This window comes from Elephantulus edwardii, unplaced genomic scaffold (assembly GCF_000299155.1).
Source record: "Elephantulus edwardii isolate Elephantulus edwardi_28Jun2011 unplaced genomic scaffold, EleEdw1.0 scaffold00183, whole genome shotgun sequence".
In the NCBI taxonomy this organism is placed as follows: domain Eukaryota; kingdom Metazoa; phylum Chordata; class Mammalia; order Macroscelidea; family Macroscelididae; genus Elephantulus; species Elephantulus edwardii.
The window spans coordinates 2,889,255-2,911,762 of NW_006399933.1; the positions used below are offsets into that span (position 1 = coordinate 2,889,255).

The 22,508-nt window shown below is 35.0% G+C and overlaps 1 protein-coding gene across 2 annotated transcripts in view; it reads left to right on the forward strand.

The window, feature by feature from the left end:
- The window catches only part of SEMA3A (sema domain, immunoglobulin domain (Ig), short basic domain, secreted, (semaphorin) 3A), a 310,684-nt gene that overhangs the window by 203,361 nt on the left and 84,815 nt on the right, over positions 1-22,508 (forward strand). For both annotated transcript variants that reach the window (XM_006896140.1, XM_006896141.1), the window contains exon 6: positions 4,662-4,781. In XM_006896140.1, coding sequence (XP_006896202.1) covers positions 4,662-4,781 — 120 coding nt within the window. The remainder of the gene's footprint in view (positions 1-4,661; positions 4,782-22,508) is intronic.

Below are 22,508 nucleotides of genomic sequence, written 5' to 3' on the forward strand. Positions count from 1 at the left end.
ACATGTATATATATATGGAGTTCTGGTGGCTTTAATCTTTGCTGCAGTCCCAAAGGTATGCAGTTTGAATCCACGAGCTGCTCCATGGGAGAAGGATGACAATCTCGTTCCCTGGGATTAACTGTCAACTGTCTCTGAAAACCCACCAGAGGGTCAGCTATGGGTTAGGTCTAACTACACAATGGTACATAAAAAACAAATGTGTGTGTGTGTAAAATATATATTTTTAAAAATATAAATTTTTTAGTCATTAGTAATCAAGTTTGATTTTTAAAATCATATCTTCTCTCCAAAATCAACCCAACAGAGATATAATACGTTTCTTAGGGTCAGGGATCTTGAGGTCACTAGATATTCACAGAATGTAGCAAGTTTTTAATATATGGTGAAAGTATTCAATGGAATATATTCTGGGTTTATATTATATTTCAGTTTAATGAGCATGGAAAACAGGAAATTCCTCCACATATACTTTTGAGTCAAAACAACAAAGATGTCATAAATTTTCTGAAGCAATCATCCCTATAGAAATCTCAACAGTAAATCTGATCTAAAAACCAGCACAAGAAACAGTTATTGACGTTGAGCACCAACAATTTGAGAATGTGCTCTTCCTGGCCACCTCATCATCTGGTGCCCTCTGGCTCACTGAAATCACCCTCTCTTGAGCCAAAAATAATATTCAGATGGGAGGTAATTTCCTATGACTGGAGGCAACTGGAGCCTAAACTGCACCTTCCTCTAGTTTTTAAATCAATTGTTTAAATTAATTCTGTTCTTAGTAATAAATTGAGTCAGTAGCTCTTCCACAGAAACTTTCTCTGACGACCTTCCCATATGTTGCAAAAGTAGAAAAATTTGTTTTAACAGCCTATATAGTAAGAATTGTATTGATTTATGCCTTCTTCACATAGGAATAGATACAAAGTATACAAGAAAAAAGTGTGTATGTTGTTAAATAGCTTACAGAAACAAACAGGCTTCTAACTCCTAAGTACAGTTTCATTTGAATTGTTGTAGTTCATCCCATGCTCAGTTTATATAATACTAATTACAGTCTTAACTGTGACACTGACTTATCTTAAAACAAGCTAAAACCTTACTATTTACTATAAGAACAATTCATTATTAATTAAGGCACATTTAATCTTCTGTTTCTGAATACACCTCAGAAAAGATATGGGTCTGTCAGAGATTGAGATTGTTAACAATTTCAGCTTGCTCGGTTCCACAGTCAACACTCTAGGTACTAGAAGTCAGGAAATCAAAAGATAAATTGCATTGGGAAAGGCAGCTGTCAGGGACATTTCCAGAGTGCTACAGGGACATCTCCAGAGTGCTAAAGAGATATATGTCGGCCTGGAGACTAAGGTATGACTGATCCAAGCCATGGTCTTGTACATTTATTATTATTATTATTATTATTTTATTATTATTATTATTACTGTTCATCTGAGAGCTGGACAATGACTAAGGGTGAGAGAAGGAGGATTGATGTTTTTGAGTTGTGGTACTGGAGTATTGACTATTTCTTTTTTTTTTTTTTTTAGTATTGAATATTTCACAGACTACAAAGAGAAAAAACAAATTTGTCCTAGAGAGGGTGAAACCAAGTTCCTCCTTTAGAGGCAAGGATTCTTAAATTCTGTCTCACATATCAGGCATGTTGCCAGGAGGGACTATTCTTTGGATAAGGACATCATGCTTGGATGGGTAGAGGTATAACACAAGAGAGGAAGACTCTGGATTAGATGAATTGACACTGTAACTGAGATAATGGGGTTAAGTGTGTCATAGTGAGGTTGACTCAGCATAGGAAAGGGATTAGAGCGATTGTGCATAGGGTCACTGAATTGGCAGTAACTGAATGGCACATAATAAAAACAATACTATGATATGCAATGGCTGATTTTTCAACCATTTGATTGTTCTACTTTTGTCTTCTGCTTGCTTTCAGTTATCAGTTATAGGATTAAAAGGTAGTGCAATCTAATATTTGACATTTGATTTTCAAAAGAAAATCATGAACATAAGCATTCTCTGAACAACATCCCATCATGGAATTTGGCATGGACTTTTAGCTATTTTACCAATATATTTTCATCTCAGAAGCAAAACCTCATTCTTGTCGAGTCAGAAGCATCTCATAGCTGACATTTCAGTGGGTTTTTTGGTTATACATTACACAGAAGGAGAATGCTTCTCTCTCTCCAGTGGAGTCACTGGTGGATCTGAGCCACCAGAGAAGCTACCTCCAGGGGTCAACAATGCAACTCACCACAGACTAAACACAACTCACTAAGGACCATCCCACCAGAGCCCACTGGCATCTCCTCATTCATACACATCAACCAAAATATCTCGCTTAAAGCTTACACACTTGCTACTTGTGTTAATAAATTATTCATCAAAATAGAATTGTGAAAATGTTACAATGCTTGAATAGATGCTAGATATTAAGATTAATTAATATAGATTTAAATGTTTAGGATCCCTGTTGTTGTTGTTGTATAGTAGGAACTGACCTATAGCTACAAAATGTATATATAGTTTATTTGTAGCACACTTTTGCAATTTTAAAAGACTAACAACATTATTTTTTTACTTTTAGTTAGATATCGTATACCATAAATTGGGGGTTGGTGTGTCAGAATCAGTGAGATTGGCTCAGGACAGAACAGGCTTCAGAGCTACTGTATATTGGGTTGCTATGGGTCACAGGTGACTTGATAACACATAACAAAAGCGACAAGTCATCTTTGAATTTCATAGTTATTTAAGTGAGGAGAACATGAGGCTGGTTTGGTTTTTTGTTTGTTTTAGTATTTTTTTTAGACTATTTTGAATCTAAAAGACTACCATAAAAATTAGGATCACATATGACCATTCTTAATTTAGGTAGTTGTTTGTAACATAAGTCTTATAACCACTTTTATCTGTCTTCATTTACACCAATACAAAATAATCCGTGTTTTTCAACTGAGTTTTTCAATTAAGTGTCTTTTTGTAAAGGTTGAAAGCAGTAACTTGAGAGTTAGTGTTTTTCTCTGTAGCTATTTCTTCATAGCTCTGGGCATTCTCCAAAGCTGAGTCAATCAATTACAGGTTCTACAAGAATAATTCTTTTAGGATTCTAAAGGCACGCCTTTTTATACGACAAAGTTCTTAATTGTAAGATGTAAATGAAAAGTATAATATAAATAATCACATTTTAAAATCACATTTTCCTTATGTACAAGAAAGCTTGCCATTTTTTAGCAAATACAAAATCCTTTTGGAAAGAGCAGTTCTATATATTTTACTTATGCCTTCTTTCTCTTCTCAATATTATTTCAAATTAATGAATGCAAATATTAACATATCCTGACCAATGGATAGACTATAACTATACTCTATTACGGATTTTTTAGGGAAATGTTGTAAGTTTATGTTTCACTTTTCAAACAATTCACTATATATACGTGCAGACAACTATGCATTTCCTGGTAAAAATAATATGGGCACTTCCTGTTTAAAAGAAAAGAAAGCACAATTCTTATACGTTGCCCTTTTATTGAAGCGGTATTATGGTTTAGAGTAACAGATTGGAGATTAAACTGCCAGGAATGAACCTTCACCTTGACTGGCTTCGTCATTACTTGAGCAACCTTGAGTTTCTTGAACTGTAAAGTAGGGAGAGCAATATTTACATCATGAAGTTGTTGACAGAACCAAATGAGATAATTTGAAAGTGTCAAGCCCATGCTTGGCTGCCTGACAAGCACAGAGTGGTATTCAGTAAATATTGACTTCTCTTTCCCCTCTCCTTTTTTACCCCTTCTATGCCAAACTCTGATTCTGATTCTTCAGTTTTCAACTCTGACCTACAGTTAATTTAAGCATTGTCATGCTACAGAACCATGGAAATCTCTATTCACAACAATAAAGAAAAAGGAAATAACTGTGTTTGATAATTCTGTAAAAACTTACACCTGAATTTGTCAAAATCAACTCCATTCCAAGCACATTTCTTTTATTTGAGGTAACCTAATAAACGTGTTTTTTGATCGTATACTAAACTAGGATAACTCCTGCTTGGTGTATACTATGCAGTAAAAATGAAAAAGAAAAAATATGATTCATTTGTCTTTAATCAACCAAGAATCTGGCAGAAGTTTAATTTCTATTAAAATGAAAACTATAAGCAGGATTTTGTGATAGTATCAATCTAGCGACTCGACGGAACATAACAACAACAACAATCTACTAAATAAAGATATTAGAATTATAGTAACTCTACATGTATAAATGTAAACAGTGTATTAAATATAGTTGCTTTTCATAAGTTTAAGTTAGTCAGAGTAGAAAGCAATAAAATTTTGTGATCTATTAATGCTTAGAGAATAAAATTTTCTTCCATTTCACTAAGCTAACTACGAAAAGCTAAATAGCCAGTGAATCAGTTTTTTATAAAATACTTGTCATTTTTAAATAAAATACAACCTTTCAATAAGATTTAAAATGGAAGAGTAAGTATATAGAGGTGTGTGTGTTTTGTTTTGTTTTGTTTTGTTTTAAAGCATGGCTAGAAAGTGAAGAAGCCTTTTTGTTTCCTCAGTTTGTTTTGTTTTCCTTAATTGAATTAGATTATATGTTTATGATTTTATTTTGTCACAACACAGATGGAGAATTATATTCTGGCACGGCAGCTGATTTTATGGGGCGAGATTTTGCTATCTTCCGAACCCTTGGGCAGCACCACCCCATCAGAACAGAGCAGCACGATTCCCGGTGGCTCAATGGTAAGTGTACATGAACTCACCCAGGCACATAACATGTGTCAGTGCACGGACTCATTAGAGAACTTTTCCTTTGAAGTGTGAGCACTCTGATTTGAAATTTTGTCTCCTGTCGAGCTAATGGAGGTGACCTCCTGACTTTGGGTGTGAGAAAATTGGTCATGACAGAAAAGAGAGATTAAAAATGTAGGATAATATTTACTTCTTGCCAAAATTGAAGTTTCTCAGTAGATAGCTACGGAAAGATGTGACCTGGAGACACGGAAGGGAGGCAATGGAAAAAGATAAGACAACTTACAAAGTCTTTGTTCCGTGGGTACGACATAAATCTCACACTGTAGGAGTTCTCTCTCCCACATCTCTGTTGACTTGAAAACACCTTATTAGTTATTGAAGATTGGGGGAGGGGGGCGGGAATCACAATGCTAATAATAAGTCATATTAATAATGTTTAAAAAATTTCAAAGGGCATTTATATGAATGATTCAATCTTTTCTCCTTTATTTGTCCTAAAGCTCCTTATCCTACTTTTTAGGTGAAGAAAATAGGCCAGCATTTTAACCAGCTCACTCATAAAATATTTGGAACAAGCAATCAGTTTCTTGAACTTTAGGCAATGATGAGTTTACTACTTTATTTGAGATGTGTGCATGTGAGAAAGAGAATGTATGTTACATACAGATAGAAATATATCATTTTGGCAGAGCATAACATCAAAATTTAACATGTATGTGCCTAAAATTAGTACTGTTTTATTTTTATTTTACATCAAATAATTCTGTCTAGAATTTTATTTAAAAATATTTCATTATACATTTCATCTATGAGTGTTTATGATGGTGTTTTATTATCAAGTAAGCATTGTCTCATTTATGTCTTCCTTCTCTCTTTTAAACCACAGCTCCTCAGTTCCCCAATCTATGAGCTTTTTCTGATTTCTCATGACCTCATTCATTAGTAAACATGAAGCTCATGTTCTCCAGATATCTTGACTACATCACTTTTTAAATTTGGGCTATACTCGCTTCATGTGCATTTAGTCCTGGGTAACCTCAAAACATTTCATTACTTCTATGTTTTGTTAACTTGGTAGAAAAGAATTGCAATTCTGTCGAGCTAATTATATTTCTGTAACTGCAGAAGCCATGAGTTTTATGTGATAATTTTGGTTTTCTTCTTCTCTATATTACAAAGTGACTATTCAAAATATGTAACATACTTCAAATTAATCAATAGCTTTCCCCTTCTGCCATAACATTTCTGATTACCCATATATTAAAGAAAAGGACATGCTGCTCAACTTCCAAGTTTGCCAATTCTGCTTTTGCAGTTAATTACATTGATATTTTTCCATAAGTTTATCTGATTTACATTTCTTTTAGTGTCTACGTCTTCACCACAAATTTATTCTCCTGGACCTTGCTTTAGACTTGTTCAATTACACCATCTGTAAACTTTATTGTAATCCTATATCGACATGAAGTCCCCCTATGTCTAAACCCATGGCCTGTTTACTATTTGTTTCCTCAACTTTTTTATCCACTCATGGCCATATTCAGTAAGATTTATACCTAGCAATATATTACAAGGGAGTGCTGGTAGCTTAGTGGTAAGGAATTGTACTGCCAATGCACAGATATGTGGTTCGTCTCCACCAGCTGCTCTGCTGGAGAAAGATGGGCAATCTCAGGTGTGACTTTTATCTTTGAGAACTTACTGAAGAGTCAGCATTGGGTCCTATTCCACTTAGAAATAGTGTAATACACATAGTGTATTCTTACAAATCTGCCCCTCTAGTCACTAGTGGTTTTCTGGAACTTTTTCTTTCAAATAAATAATCATTCCATTCTATGCAAACTCTTCTTACAGTGATTTGTTTGTGCTAATTATTCATTAAAAATACCATACTCATTGCCATCTTCAAGCATCTAGCTTTTGATGCTTAGAAAGACTTTTCTTCTTTTTTAGATTTTAATGAAAGTCTATAATGAATTTATATTTCCACTCATTCATGTTTGCCTTTTCCTTCTTGTACCGCACCCCCACCCTAAGTTCTCTTTTTTCTTTGGGAAAACAATTCTTTCATTGTTATACAGCCCCCGGACCACTTTATGATGCAACACGTACTCTGGACTCTGACTTTTCTTTTTTACTTCTGAAAACAATGCTAATTTTTTTAAGGCCAGTTTATATGTAATGACTTCTCTAAAGAATAGCTTATTGTAACAACTTAATGTTCCTGATATTTTTAATTCCTAGTTTTCTTTAACATTTGCTTTCAAATTCTCTTGTGCCATTTCATGATCATGACTGTCCAACACGATCCCAATTGACTATAATTTATATTGATCTATATAATTATTTAGTAATATTTTGTTTTATGAAAGAATAGATTAAAAATTTTAAAGTTCCTCCTCATCTTCAAAAAGGTAAATACAGCAGGGAAAAATACCCACACTTTTTAACATTGTTCTCTAACAGGAATATTTATGTGGGAGGGAAAAATATTTGTTTTTATTTTGAAAGGAGACTTTGATCTCCTAAGAACACTGAAGGGCGATAGAGGCCCTCATTGTGCTCAAGACACAAAATCTCATTATAGGATGGATAACATAAAGGAAAGTATAGTATCCATTTCATTTTTATGGAAGGAAAAAAAAGGTCATCAAGTTAAAGCTGCTTTTGTGCAGCACCCCCACATGTCGACAGCTGAGTCTGAAGAATTTACACTGTGGGAAAACACAATCATTGTCCGCAGCTCTGTACTTCATCTCTGAAAATGTGTAGTTCATGTGAGAATTCAGTTATCAGTCTCTCAGCACTGAACGTGAGAACGGACTTTTCCAAATGAGCACAAAGTTCTATCTGACAGGGTGCAGAAACCAGAACTTCTGCACGATGGAGGCTGAAGACATGTTTGAGATAGAAACAGGGGACTGTGAATCACAAGCTTTGGGACATTAACTACCATTCCAGAGCAACAATGTTTAAATGAGTTTCGAGTCATCAGCATAAACTACACAACCATTTGTGCTGCCAGAAGTAATAAGTTACCTTGCAAGGTAATTTTTGAGGGGTCTTTTGGGCTATTGAAATTCATCTCTGCTTAGGACTTTGCTCAGATCAGTTCAACTCTTTCAGAAAGATCCATTTGCTCTGTTTCAGATGGACTTGAATTTTTGTTTTTGCTAAAGAAAAACAATAAAAAAGATCTCTATATTTTCATTTTGAAATATCTTAATTTTCTGTTATAATATAGGACTTAATTCATTTAAGAATTACTCACTAAAATATACCTACAAGAGTGCTATTCAAGTTTGAAATTCTGTTTCCTTTTAAAAGGACAAATTAGAAATTATTAACACTTTCAGTTGGGGCATTTAAAAAAGAGAGGAAGTATTGATTTTTTGCATAATTACTCTCTTAATCCTCATCACTTAAACTCCTCCCATTTTAGGTTCTTGAAGGTTAGAACAATATTTCATTTCAGAAAATACAGTGGTACAAGTTTTGACATGATGTGCCTAATTCGTTGTATATTTCATTATCCTCTGCTACATTAATCATCCTAATATTATATTTTTAATATGAAATCCAATATTGTCTACCACTCATATGGGAATATAGAAAATCATTCTCTATATCAGAAAGCCAATCTCACTTTCTTCAACACACCTGCCATTATTGCCCCAGTCACTGTTGTCAGACCATCTCCTTCAGTGTCTTCCTCTCCTGGGCTGTCCCTCTACCCTTCCAAGCATGATGTCCTGCTTCAAGGACTGATCCTTCCATGCACTATTTCCAAAGTATGTAAGACTAGCATTCAAAATCTTTGCATTCACCCTCTCGAGGCCAGACCTCTTTCAGGATAGGCAGGGTTCATAGCTATTGTGCATAGGAGCTGTGAATTACAGACAACTTGACTGTACGTAACAACAACAACAACATATCAGAAAGCAGTTTTTTGCTACCATTATTCTAGCAGTGATTTTGTATGAAATAATATCACCCACTTGTTATATTTATATGTAGCATATAATTATAAATATATTATTATTTAACTGTACTTATGTGATCATTAAAAAGTTATGGTGATTATTGGGTGGGGAGTTGAGATGCTAATGCTAATACAAAGGTTAGAACATTTCATTTCAGAAAATGTACTGGTACAAGCTTTGCCATGATGTTCGCAAATCCTTGCGTGTTTTCTTTTCCTCTGCTACATTAATCCTATCTATGCTAATGGTCTTCAGGAGTTTGAATACACCAGCAGCTCTGTGAAAAAAAGATAGAAAGTCTCCTCCTATGCAACTTATAGCCTCTAAAAAGCCATTGGAGGGTCAGTTATAAGTGAATTTTGATTCAACTGCAAAAGTTGTCTAAGTGTTGTATTATATTCCTACGTATTATTCCTTCAATATGGTTAATTCATATTTGTTTTCTAACTGATGAAATTTTTTCAACATCATTTGATTTTTTTATTAATGGTGAGATATCATACTTGTTAATGTAATGATTAAACTCTTGGCTATTAACCAAAAGCCTGATGGTTCAAACCCACTCAGTAATTTTACAGAAGCTAGTCATTGCAAAGACAAGTGGGATAGAGTCTACATTTTAACAAAATTGCCACATGGTTCTTATATAAATCACCTGGGAATCTGTAAGAATCAAGCTAGAATGAACTGTTTGAAAGCTTGCTTGGCATGTAGTAAGCACTTAATAAAAGCCAATTATTTCTGTATCGTCTATTGCCTTTCCCTTGCTGGAACATGCTTAGGAAGCTTTGTCAGACTCATTTTATCACAGATTATATTTGGGTCAGGGTGAAAGGGCAGCCAGAGTCAAGTTTAATATATGAAACCTCATGGATCCTTGAACGAGCCAAGGCCCAGGGAACACAAACAGACTTAATTACAGTGCCTGGAGTGTGAGGCCTTCCCACTCATTTCAGGAAGACCTGTTTTGTTTTAGTGGAATTTCCTAAAAGGATCGTGCTTGTGGATAAGCTAACCCACTTGCTTTCTTCTGTAATTGAAATGGCATGTAAGTCATCATTCCACTTCCTCTCGCTTACAACACTCATACCAGGATGGCCTGCTCTTATTGAAATCGGCAGCGCTTCCTCTGTGGTCATGTACTAGGAGGTTTTTGGGGTTTTTGAATGTTCTTCTTGGATGAAAATTGCTCCAAGAACATGTAGTTTCCGAAGAATGGAAGCAGGAAATAGGACTACAAATAAATCATGATCACACAAATGAATCCTACATGGTACCAGATAGTCTGACTCAAGTGGTTTAGCTTGTTAGAGACAGTTTTAACTCTATCACCTTTGGAAGCATGAATTGAAATTATCAAGTTTTATTTTTTCATTAGGCCAAATAGGTTACTTAGTTTTTTATCATTTCAGACTTCTTAATGAAGACATTTTGGACCATTTTTGTGGCTTCATTAATAGTCTTTTGCTGACTTTGGCAACAGTGTGGAGAAGCCTTCAAATCCTTACTTTATGGTTCCATACGGAGCTGAGTTCAAACAACAGCAACAACCACAAAGGCTTAGGTTGCACAGTCTATGAAAGGGTGAACAAGGATGTATCATTTTTAACTTTCATATAACATTTTTCTCTGAGTTTTTAGCTTTCATTTAACAGTATCCATACGTTAATTGGATAGCAGTCAGGTCTGGGATGTTGATGCTGTTATGTCCTGTTATTAGTCAGTTATGACTGATAACAGTTCTGGACCTTGACCTATCCTGCATGGTCCTCATGATATCTGCTCTGCTGAACTCCATTGTGGTATCCATTGAGGTATCGATGTATCAGTAAACTATAAAATAACAGCCTTTGTGGTTACTTTTCAAAAAAATATGTAAGTGTAAATATTTAAAATGAGAACTCATTCCTGTGCCTGAGAATGACCAGCTAGTTATTCCAGTATAGATCCAGTAGCCTCATGGATAATGAGCTACTGTATTACCAACCAAAATACAAGTGGTTTGAATTTACCAGCTGCTGTCTGGGAGAAAGATAGGCAATCTTCTTCTGAGCAATTTGGAAACTCTGAAACCTTTTAGAGGGTCAGAGATGAGTTGATTCTAAATCCATGGCAATGAATTGAGTTGTTGTAGTGATTTTTCCCCCCTTCTTTTATTCCCTTACCCAGAAACTATTTTATCCTAATAAATAATGCACACGCTTTAAGCATAACCTTTTCAAAAAACAAAACTCTTTCATGACTTTCTAAGTGCTAATAAATACAATAAAATCATTTAATACGCCATTTCTTCTTCTTGGAAAGCTAGAAGTTGCTAAAATATACTTTTACTTGGTTTTCTTTTCTCTAGGAAATAGTAGTTTTTAGCCCATTTTGCTGGAAATCTCATTTTGCACTAGTGAGAAAATATTAAGTGTTGGATAAAAGTGAGTATCAATGTGCTTGAAAGCTACATATTTTTCTAAATATTCATGAAAACAACTAGAATAAATATGTTAGGATAGATGATTTGGTATTTTTTAGTAAAGGACTAAAATGTACATAGTGGTCAAAACTTTGTAGTTACTATTTGAGATTAAATAGCTGAATGAATATTATTCCATTTACTTAAAATAATCCCATGCTTAACATCTACAATGATGAATGCTTATTAAGACCAAACACTGTCATGAACAATTCTTTAAATTAAAGCCAGCTTCTCTTTCTCTCTTGGTTCTGACATTTTTCTTTCTGGTCTCACCATCTCTTTAATGAATACAGAGCCTGTCTATACCAATTTCCTCTCCTGGCGTTGCTACATTCAGAGCACAGTGGGCCTCAATAGGGATTTACTGCTGACTGGGTAATCTGGGTTCATGTGTGCAGTGACATCAAGCAAGAGATTTACCCCGAGAAGTGGATGCCATGACAATGTGTGTAACCATGGTGTGACCGGCCTCCCTGACATGGCTCTCAAAAGCTTTCCCTCTGTGAAAACAGAAGCCTGTTTGCAAATTAATTAGTTTCTGGCGGCAGCTTGATTGTTGACCCAGAGTTTGTAGAGTGGAAAAACAATCAGATTAGTGTGCTCAGGGTAAAAGACCAGTGGGCACTTGCGTGTGGCTTGCTCAACCATTGAAGCTATGAATGGAGTGAAACAAATTCTTTTCTGAGAAGCCCAGGCAGAGGTTAAGTGTGATGAGCCTAGAGCCCTCAACAGCAGGGGCTGAGGAATTAAAGGATTTTAGCCTGATAAAGCTGAATGACGGGAAGTAATGCTATTGAATTTTAAGAGCTCGCATGGTTTTGACCAAGTAAGAGAAAAGATAATCCACTTGTAACATTCAAATCAGTGTGAGTGGATAAAATAGGTTTATAATATTAAATGTAGACTTGAAACCGATATGTTCAAGATTGTGGAAAATTTTAGTTGCTTACACAATAGGATATTTTAATTGCCATGTCCCCCAACATAACTTATATTATCTAAATGGAAAGAAAAGTTATAAAGTAAGATATCTGCCTAAGTTGGAAAAATAAAATAAAGACAAGCATATGTCTACCAACTATTTTATCAAGTATAAACTTCGAATTAATGCCAAATTAAAGAAAAAATGTTGACTTGGGAGAATATATTCTGCTCTTCATTTTTAAAATATCAAGTTTGATACTTTGTTAAGGATGTCTGCAATCTTGACAAAAAGAATTCTGGATGTAGTTTTTTTATTATTAAAATATCTCTTAATCACAAAGTTATTGTTTTAATTCTCTATAATTAAATAAGATGCTCTATATTCTTTTTTTATATACCTCTGTCAGGCATCTCCCTAAAATCCAATCCTAATAACAATCAGAATGCTTTGCCTTTCAAAAGTCATTTATATTCCTCAGCTTACAAGAGAAATGAATACATCTTATTGCTTATGAAGTTCTTCATAATTTAATTCTAAATCGCCCCTCTAATATGACACAACCATTAAGGCTTATAATTCTCCCTGTGGATTTTAAGCTTTCTTTAGAATGGAAGCCCATAACCATGCAATTACTGTGAAGACAGGCATATATATATATATATATATATATATATATAATTTATCACAAACTTAACACCTAACTTTCATAGCTTTGGAATAATTTCTTTCTCTTCATTGTACATTTATGATTTTTTGAATGGAATTGGTATTAATATATCTTACTGTTTTGGGGGGAATCACAAGGTATTCTGTGCAGGGTAATTAGAATATGAGAACTGCTCTTTGTGACAGTGGTTGCTGCTGGGACTGTTTTTATATAGACCCTCTCCACACAGTCTATAATGCATATTTGGCACATTAATACAAAAAACTCTTCTGAAATTGTGCTTGCCTCTCTTAATCTAGTCTCAAACTATTTTGTTTTGCTTTAACTGATTAGCTATTGATATCATAAGGGACGTCCAGTAGATCAAACATATATAAACAGTATAATTCTAATAATAAAATAGTAAAGATTTATGAAATTGTTGTTGTTGTGGTTAATGTGCCATAAAGTTGCCTGTGACTCTAACAACCTTATGTATGACAGCCATAAACTCTGCTCTATTCTGTGCCAATCTTATTGTCTCTGACACACCGATCCCCGTTACCCCAGTGACTGAATCAATCCATCTCAAGAGTCTTCCTCTCCTGCTTTGTTCCTCCACCATTCCAAGCATGACGTCCCTCTCCAAAGACTGGTCCCTCCTTGCTATTAGGCAGGATAAAATTAGCAGATGTATCAGCAAATGATAACTGAGACTAAATTTCAATATAATGTGTTTTTAAAGTTTTTAACTTTAGTAAGTTACTTAACAACTTAAATATAGAACCATTAGACTGATTCTCTAATAGAATGGCTACATAGACACCAATCACTTTTACCATGCAAGGAAAATCACGTGTACTGCTCTTTCATGACATTATTTTATTTTTATGGGTTGGGGTTTTTTTTTTTTTGTTTATTTGTTGTTGGTTTTGTTTTTGTTTTTGTTTTTGTTTTTTTTTAGGCCAGGACATTTTTTATAATATTTAGGTCGGTGGTTAAAGTATTCAGAATGTGGAGCCTGTGCTCCTGGGTGGGGAATTATCTGAGCAACTATAGGCCGATGATGTAAGCTCTCTCTGCTCAGTTTTATCACTTTTTGGAATGAAGATAATACTTATCCCTCCCTCATTGTTTGCTCAGGATCTTCTATGACTTACTTCATTTAAGGCACTTGGAACAGTAACAAATATTACAAAAAAGGGGATGACCACCATAATTTATGTAAACTGTTCTATAATATTTTGTAAAATTTTCCAAGAATGGCATAATATTGTTTAACTAAATCAGGTCACTAAAAATGTAGGAAAAGTGCACAATTACATTTAATTATGTAGCCATAGCTTTCTAGGAATCAAGAAGTGTAGCTTAAGAAACACAATATTCTAGTGGTAAGGAGCTGCAACTACAATCCCAGAGGCGCACCGTTCGAATCCACCAGATGCTCTGCCGGGAAAGGAGGAACCATCTCCTCCTGTACCAGTCAGACCTGATTTGACGGTACACTCACACAAAAATAATAAAATAAAAATTAAAAAAAATTTTAAAAAATGAAACACAATACCATCTCAATGAGGGTCTCTTTTTCTTTTACTGACCCTCCATCTTTCTAAGCATGAAGTCTTTCTCTAAAGAATAGCCTCACCTAAACACACGCCCATAGTATGTGAGATAAGTTCACAAGCCTTGCCTACAAGGCGCACTCTGGGTGCACCTTCTCCAAGACATATCTGTTTGTACTTTTGACAGTCCATTGCATATTCAGAACCCTTCTATAACACTACAACTCAAAGGCATCAGTTATTTTCCTATCATCCTTATTCATTATCAAGCTTTCAGATACATGGCAGATAATTGCAAAGACTACTGCTTGAATCAGGTGCACCTTAGTCTTTAAACTGACATTTTTGCTCTTCAGAACTTTGGAGAGGTCCTTGGCAGCAGATTCCCCCAGTGCTATACACCTCCAGATTGCCTAACTGCTGACACCAAGCTTGTTGATTATGGATCTAAGCAAGATGAAATTGTTGACCGTTTCAATCTCTTCATCTATTGTGATGTTGCCTTGGACCCAGTGATGAGAAGTTTTGTTTTCTTGATTTTTAATCCATACTGAAGATTTAATCCACATTGAAGGCAATAGTCCTTTATCCTCTGAAGCAAGTACCTCAAGTCTTCTACACTTTCAGCAAGCAAGTTTGTATTATCTGCATAATGCAGATTGTTTAAGAGTCTTCCTCCTATCTTGATGTCATATTCCTTTCATAAAGTCCCGTTTACCTTATGATTTGCTCAGCATACAGGTTGAATAATTATAGAGTGAGGATACAGCCTTTTAATGGCTTTCTGTGCCTGTTTACATTTCAAAATTTAAAATTGTGGTTTTTTATGCTTAAAACTCTTTTCTTTCCTGTGCCGTTCTTATCATCTCTAATACATGTGAGCTCTAGATGCCATGGAAACCCTCTTAGCCAGTTTTCTCCTGTCAAACACTCTTCTAGGTGGTATAGCACTGGTCTGTGCATTGCTGTACAGAGGTAACTCATGGTTGCTGTGATGCTGAAGCCTGTGACAGTGATGTGCCAATCATGGTAATGGGCACCCATGGTGGACGTGTTGGCTGGAGCTTCCCGACTAAATCAAGCCTGGAAGCAGGAGCAGCATCCACTTCCAAAATGGCTTGTCTCCGGAAACTCTATGTACGAACAGTGCTCAGGCTGTTCGTTCATAGGGTCGCTATGAGTCGTCTACCACTCGACAGCATTAAACAACAACAACAACATCTGGTCATTATGCGTAGGAATGAACTGAACAGCAATGTAGTTAAGTGGATAAGATACCTTAAAAAAGGAGCATTTTCATAATAGGAACATGACACTATATGACTTAAGAAACCAGAGAAGAAATTAAAAGTGGTCCCCTTGCTACATACACAAACACCACTGTCAGGAATGTGTTTATTAATTTCTTATGGCAATTTTGATCATCACATCAATTTTGCAACTTATATTGTGTGTGTTTGTATGTATGTATATGTATTTATATATCTGGTGGCTTAGTTGTTAGATACAGTAGAGTCAAGTGCATTTGATAGCAACCCAATGAACAACAGATCTGAATCTTGTCCTATCCTTATCAACTCTAACAGACTTATAAATTAATATGTTCTTCCTGTGTTATGTACTGTTAAGTTGAAACTGACTCATAGCTGACTAATGTTTTTTCAGAGGCAGTTAATTGCACAGGAGGCAATCACCCATCTTTCTCCTGCAGAACAGCTGTTGGATTCAAATCACATGCATGCCTTTGGGTTGGCAGTGCAACTTCTTGACACCAAGCCACCAGAGCTCATATATTAAATTATAAGTGTCAAAAGAAAAGTCACTGATGCTCTGCTGTAACTGACTCATAACTGAGCCTCCAGTTTTCAGACGCTGTAAATTGTGTGGGAAAGGTTTGCTCCTCTCTCTCTCACAGAGCAGTGGGTAGATTTGAACCATCACAGAGGTGTGGGCTTTTGGGGTAGCAGCACAGCTCTCTCCTGACTATGCCACCAGAGTGTGGTTTATATTATTTCCTGATTATTTGGTAAATTGGAACAACTATTAAATTCAATGTGGGCCAATAACAAGGAATTCATCAAGAATGCATCTCAATAATGTGTTAACAATATTTTCTAAATTCATAAGCATCCAAATAATCTATTTTGCTAATTGACTAGATAATTTTAAAAGATACCAGAGCTTTGATATCAATATGAACTATCTATTTATATATTTATAATATCCTAACGTAAATGTATGTGAGAAATCAGTGACTGAAGATTTAACTTCCCTTGGGAATAGACACCAAGTTCTCTTCTCGCTATATAATATCTCATTGGATTATATGTTATGATCCAATTAGAGTTTAGTGAATATTAACTTCTCTAATCCTGAGTAGATTCCCCAAAGGAAAAAAGAAATCTATCTTGTAAGAAGTATAATCAGGGTGCTCCTTGGAGGCCAAGAACTTCATCTCACTTGCTTTGGGCATGCTGTCAGGAAGGGCCAGCCCTTTAGATGAAGATAGCATACTTAGAAAAGTAGAGGATCAAGGAAGGAAAAGAAGACCCTCAATGAAATGAATTGACATAGTGACTACAGCAATGGGCTTGCACATGGCAGAGATTCTGAGGACGTGTAGGATCAAGAAAGTCTCCTGTTTGTTCTTCATAGGATTCCATAGAGCTGGAGTGGACTTGAAGGCACCTAACAATGACAACAAACAACAATCCTAAGGTTAAGAATGACTAAGATTGATATCAAATTGATGAATATCATTTACTTCCTTAACATCTCTGAAAGTAATTTTTTTTCTAATCAAATGTGTCTTCTAAATACATTTAAGAATAAATGAACAAAGTATAACCATGTTGCAGGAAGAGAAAACAGATTTTTAAAATATATAAAATGAGTTATTCTAATGGTACGAAAAGAAACACACGGGTTATTACATAACTTTATTTGTTTTCAGTGAACTATAAGGAAATATAGTCATACTGGCATTCTTGATTTTGTACTTTTTCCGGGCTAGTATTAATCAGCAGGGTAATTGTACATGTTTGATCCATGATTAGTAATGTTTATTTATATAGCAGAAAAGAGTTATAATAGTAAGAAGGCACTGTCTGTCATAAGAAGTTTAATTATGGACTTCTGTGTTCTGTTATTTCTGTTGATTTATCTAAAAAGAGGGGATGTAGGAATTGTATCCTTTATAGATGATATAAAGATGAACACAGTAACTCTGATCAGATAGTCATAGACCAAATATAAATTATAATGGAAATTGCCTTTGAGATAATTGTGTGTTAAAGAGTTATAAAGTGTAGATTAATTTCACCCCTCACTGGAACTACTTTTATTTCTCTTTTTCTACATCTCTAATTCCTGAGAGAGAACCACCTACAAAACTTGATTTGGAAGATTTACTTGAACTAGAAGTATGATAATGAGAAACAAAATAAACAAAACATGATTATTTACAAGTCTAGACTTTGTTGCTGGAAGGTACACAGACAGAGGGGATTTCTTTAGATAAAGCAGAGGAATTACCAAAGATTGATCCTGTTGAGTTGTGGTGCTGGAGAAGAGTCTTGAACATACCGTGGACCACCAAGAATCCAAATATGTTTGTATTAGAGAGGATGAAACCAAGTTTTTCCTTTGAGGCAAGGATTTTGAAGCACCGTCTCACCTACTCTGAGCACATGGCCAGAAAGGACCAATCCTTAGAGAAGGACATCATGCTCAGAGGGGTGGAGGGACAATGCAGGAGAGAAAGACCCCAGATGAGATGGGTTGACACAATAACTGGGGTAATGGGGATAAGTATATTGAAATCAATGAGATTGGCTCAGGACAGGGCTGGCTTCAGAGCTGTTGTACATATGGTCTCTACTACGAGTTGCAGGAAACTTGATGTCACGTAACAACAATGACATCACCAAAGAGAAAGGAAGCCGTGCCACATAGTTGCACAGTATCTATTTAAGTTATTATTGTTTTGATCCATTGTGCCATTTTAATTCTGTACAAATGTGCTCTGGTTGCACCTAAAAGTACTTCTTATAAGTCATTCATACATTTCCCAATTATATCAAAGAATATTTCTAATATATTACTAAAACATATTTTTATAATATCATGGCTTCCTTTGGTAAATGTTAATACCACTGAGAAAGAGGAGTAAGTCATCTGTAAAATGATCTATTCAATGTCCTCTAGGATTTAAAAATCAGTAATACGGAAGATAGAAATGTATTTCTTTAAGTATGAAAAGATGAAAAGAAAGGAGGAAAACAAAAGAGAATAATTCCTAATGGTTGATAATAAGATCTTGAATTAAATCTTGCACCTTTATTAAAAATGAACTAAAAAATCTTTACTGCAGTGAAAACAGTTATGGCATCATAAGTTGAAATAAAAATCCACAAGACATGCCATCATTTTCTCTAAAGTTTTTAGTGAGTTTGATCATTTAGTTTGTATTATAAATTGCATGTGAAACATATTCAAGAATTTTCTACAGTGTCAAAGCATTGTAAAATATTACTAAAGGGGGAGAGTGTGTGTGTGTGTGTGTGTGTGTGTAAATTTCTAAAAAAAAAAAGGAACAAACCCTCAAGTTTCTCAGATATTTGACCTTATGATTATAGATTAAAAAACCCAAACTATTAAGATATGAATGTAATGTGATAGGGGTAAAATAGCTATGTGATTATTAATGGATGTTAAATGTAGAACCCTTTAGACAGAGATTAAACTATCCATTTTCATTTACTATTAATTATAAATGCCTTTCTCCTTTGGTTTTTAGGGATGGTTTTTGGTTTCCTGTCATTTACCTCCTTCACATTTCTCTCTCTGTAATCTATTTATCTGTACAAATTTGGCAATCTGTTCAATTTGGCAATAACCCCACTTACTTACCTAGAGTTCTCGTTACTCTTTATCCTTTTCTGATTTTCTTTAAATCCCTATAAAATAACTAGAGATAACACAGAAACAAAGCTACAACTATTAGTAACTAACCTAGTCACGTGAATAGTTTCCATTTTTAACATACATTGAATATACAGTAGATACAAATACTGAAATAAAAACCCCAAAACTCCATAAATACATTTATGACTTCTAAGAGGATATAGAGCTTTTATCAAATGGAATACCTTAGCTCGAAGTCATAGCACATATATGTAATCCAGCCAATCCACTATACCACCAGAGCTCCATAAATGGGATTATATACATATATTCCCAAAGCATCTTAAATTGGCTTACATGAAGGTAGCAGTGTCAGACATCCACTAACTCATCCACTGTCAAAATGGACAATACCCTTATTTAAAATCCACAGCACAAAACAGATTCTCATTATATCAGACATGCCACTTCATGCCTCACTTTTACTTCTACCAATACAAACACCAACTGTCCTTTCCAAGGCACTCAATGCTTTCCTACTGAGTCTACAAATCCTTTGAAAGGACCACATAGAACTCTCACAGAACTATACAATTGTGAGGATTATTAGGGAAGTTGTTGGTTACAATTGGGGTAGGAAACAGGATATACTGTCTTCAGTCCGGGCAATATCTTGGGCTTATTCGAAGGCCATTTGAGTCTTGGCCTTCCAATGTCAGGCCATGCATACAAATCTCTCTTTGCCAGTTATGGCATCTCCCTCCTGCAAGCTTGAGTATAGGCTACCAGGTGTGGCTCTAATTCAGGTTTTGTGGGATGGCAGTCCTCTTTCATTCTGTTTCATCCAGGTTTCTAGTTCTCTGCAATCACAGCTAATATGGTGTCTTCATTAGGTTTGGTTTTCATCTCATTTAGGCATCTCTGGCTCCAAAGGAAAAAATGCTGTATTCTTTGCTTCCTCTTTATGCTAATATTGAGATTTCCATTTCTGCTTCTATACTTGTTTAATTTAAACCTTAACTCGACTCATTGCAGATTAGTTGGAACCTACCCCTATCTCACCCTCTGTGGATTTCCACAGCTGTAGATCACACGGCTGGAGGTTCCCCCTCTTTCTTTTTTGGAGCCACTGTCACAGAGGCACACCCGTTGAGTTACCAGTGCAACTCCCTAAAGACGACAACGCCAGAGCTCCCTCAATTTTAGCACATAGAATGATAAAACTGGCCAAAACCCTCATTAGTATTTTACACATCATATTTAAAGTTTTCCACCCCAGCATGTGACTAAACTCAAAGCTAGTGGTTTAGGAAAGTAATTTTGAGCAATAAACGCACCATGTTAACACTTTTGTTGTGTATCATCTAGTCAGAAAAATCAAAGCTGACCTTCCAGGTGGGTTTTCAGAGGCAGTTTATCTCACAGGAGTAGATTGCCCATTTGTTTGCTGCAGAGCCGCTGTGGATTCAAACTGTGTGCCTTTGAGATTGCAGTGCAGCTTCTTACCACTAGGCCACCAAAGCTCCAAACTCACTATAAGTAATATTTGTTTCCCTTTTAATGAAGCAATTTTTTTTAAAAACCCAAGTTTATTTTTCAGGCTTTTAACCTCATATTAGAATTATATGCTGAGACATCTACTGTTAAAATGACTACAGGACATGAAAACTCATAAGAACATTTGTACTTATTATGCTTATGAATATAGTCTTAATACTTGAAGAGGAAATAGTTCAAAGAGACAAGAAATTGGAAACTTTTAAATAAGTTTTGAGGATTTTTTCTATAGCAATATTTACATTGCATTCTCTTTTATAATAAAAAATTAAAAAAATACATTCTTTAGTTCTCTGATAGCATAGCCTGTTGCAAGTTGCACTGCCAGTTAAAAGGTGTAAAAAAGCGGCACATGTCTGGAGATTCACATCCACGAATAGCTTCATAGGATAAAATAGGAAATCTCTCATTGCCTTTTTTAACCTCTGAAACTCAATGCAGTTTCACTGTGGGCCAGCACTGACTCAATGGCAGTAAGTTCTGATTTCTAACTTTGGATTTTAGTAGATAACCTTGTAAGTTACTTTTGTTTGTATTTATTTTTACCCACTTTGACATTTATCTATCATATATAATAGCAGCTTCTTGCCATTAGGCCACCAGAGCTTGCTTATTTTATATTGATAATGAGATAGATGATAGATAGATAGATAGATAGATAGATAGATAGATTTAATTTCAGTAATGGTTTGAGGAATACTATTGATAGAGAATACAGACCTCCTGAGAAAAGGAGAGGGCCAGAGAAATATTAGCAGATTAGCAGAAATATTAGCAGACCTTCAACAAGATGGATTGACACAGCCCATAACAAAGAGTGACAGCTTAGCAGAGAATATTAGAATGATTCAGGATAACGTAAGGTTTAGGTGTCTTGTTCATAGGGTCAGTGAGAGTTAAAGTCAACTTTACAGCAACTAGCAACAACAATTAAAAGAGATAGAGCTCTGTTAATTTTTAAACTTAAGTCATAATGAGTGAAAAGGGAATTTTTTTGTTAAGTAACAATAATTATTTATCTTCAGTGAGATTAGAAAAATATAAAAGTAGTAGTTGAAGTTAAATTTGAATTATTTCTTAAGCAATAATAAAGTCATGCAGATGAAAAGAACACGCACTAAGAATTGTTTTTTGTAAAATCTAATTACTTTGAAAATTATGCTATAATTTATCTGCTTTCCCCCCCTGGAATTTCCTTCCTCATATAATTAGACATCTTTTGAGAATCTAAACTATGATTTTCTCTTAAGAACAAAAGCCATAGAAACTGGTAATTATATCAGAGTTAAACATGTTTTTCTTCCTTGAAGTGATTTTGAATTTCCAACATTTTTTGAGAATATTTTCTGACCAGGGAATGATAGGAGTGCAAAAGCTCTGTTAATGTTACAATCAGGATAATTAGGTTTTACCTATAATAACATTCATATAAAAGAGTTGCCAAGTTCTGTGTCCAGTGAAAACTGACCTAAATCTTACTGGTCCATAAACTATGATATCGTGTAAGGAACAAGGCCACATTCTTACAGATTTCTCCCTTTTAGAAATCCAAAGAGCTAAACCAATGGCAACCAGAGAGCAAGCCATCCTACAAATATGGTCTTTTCATGAGGGCTCATGTTGTAAATGATTGGATATAAAATGAAATTACTCCATTACACTTACAAAAT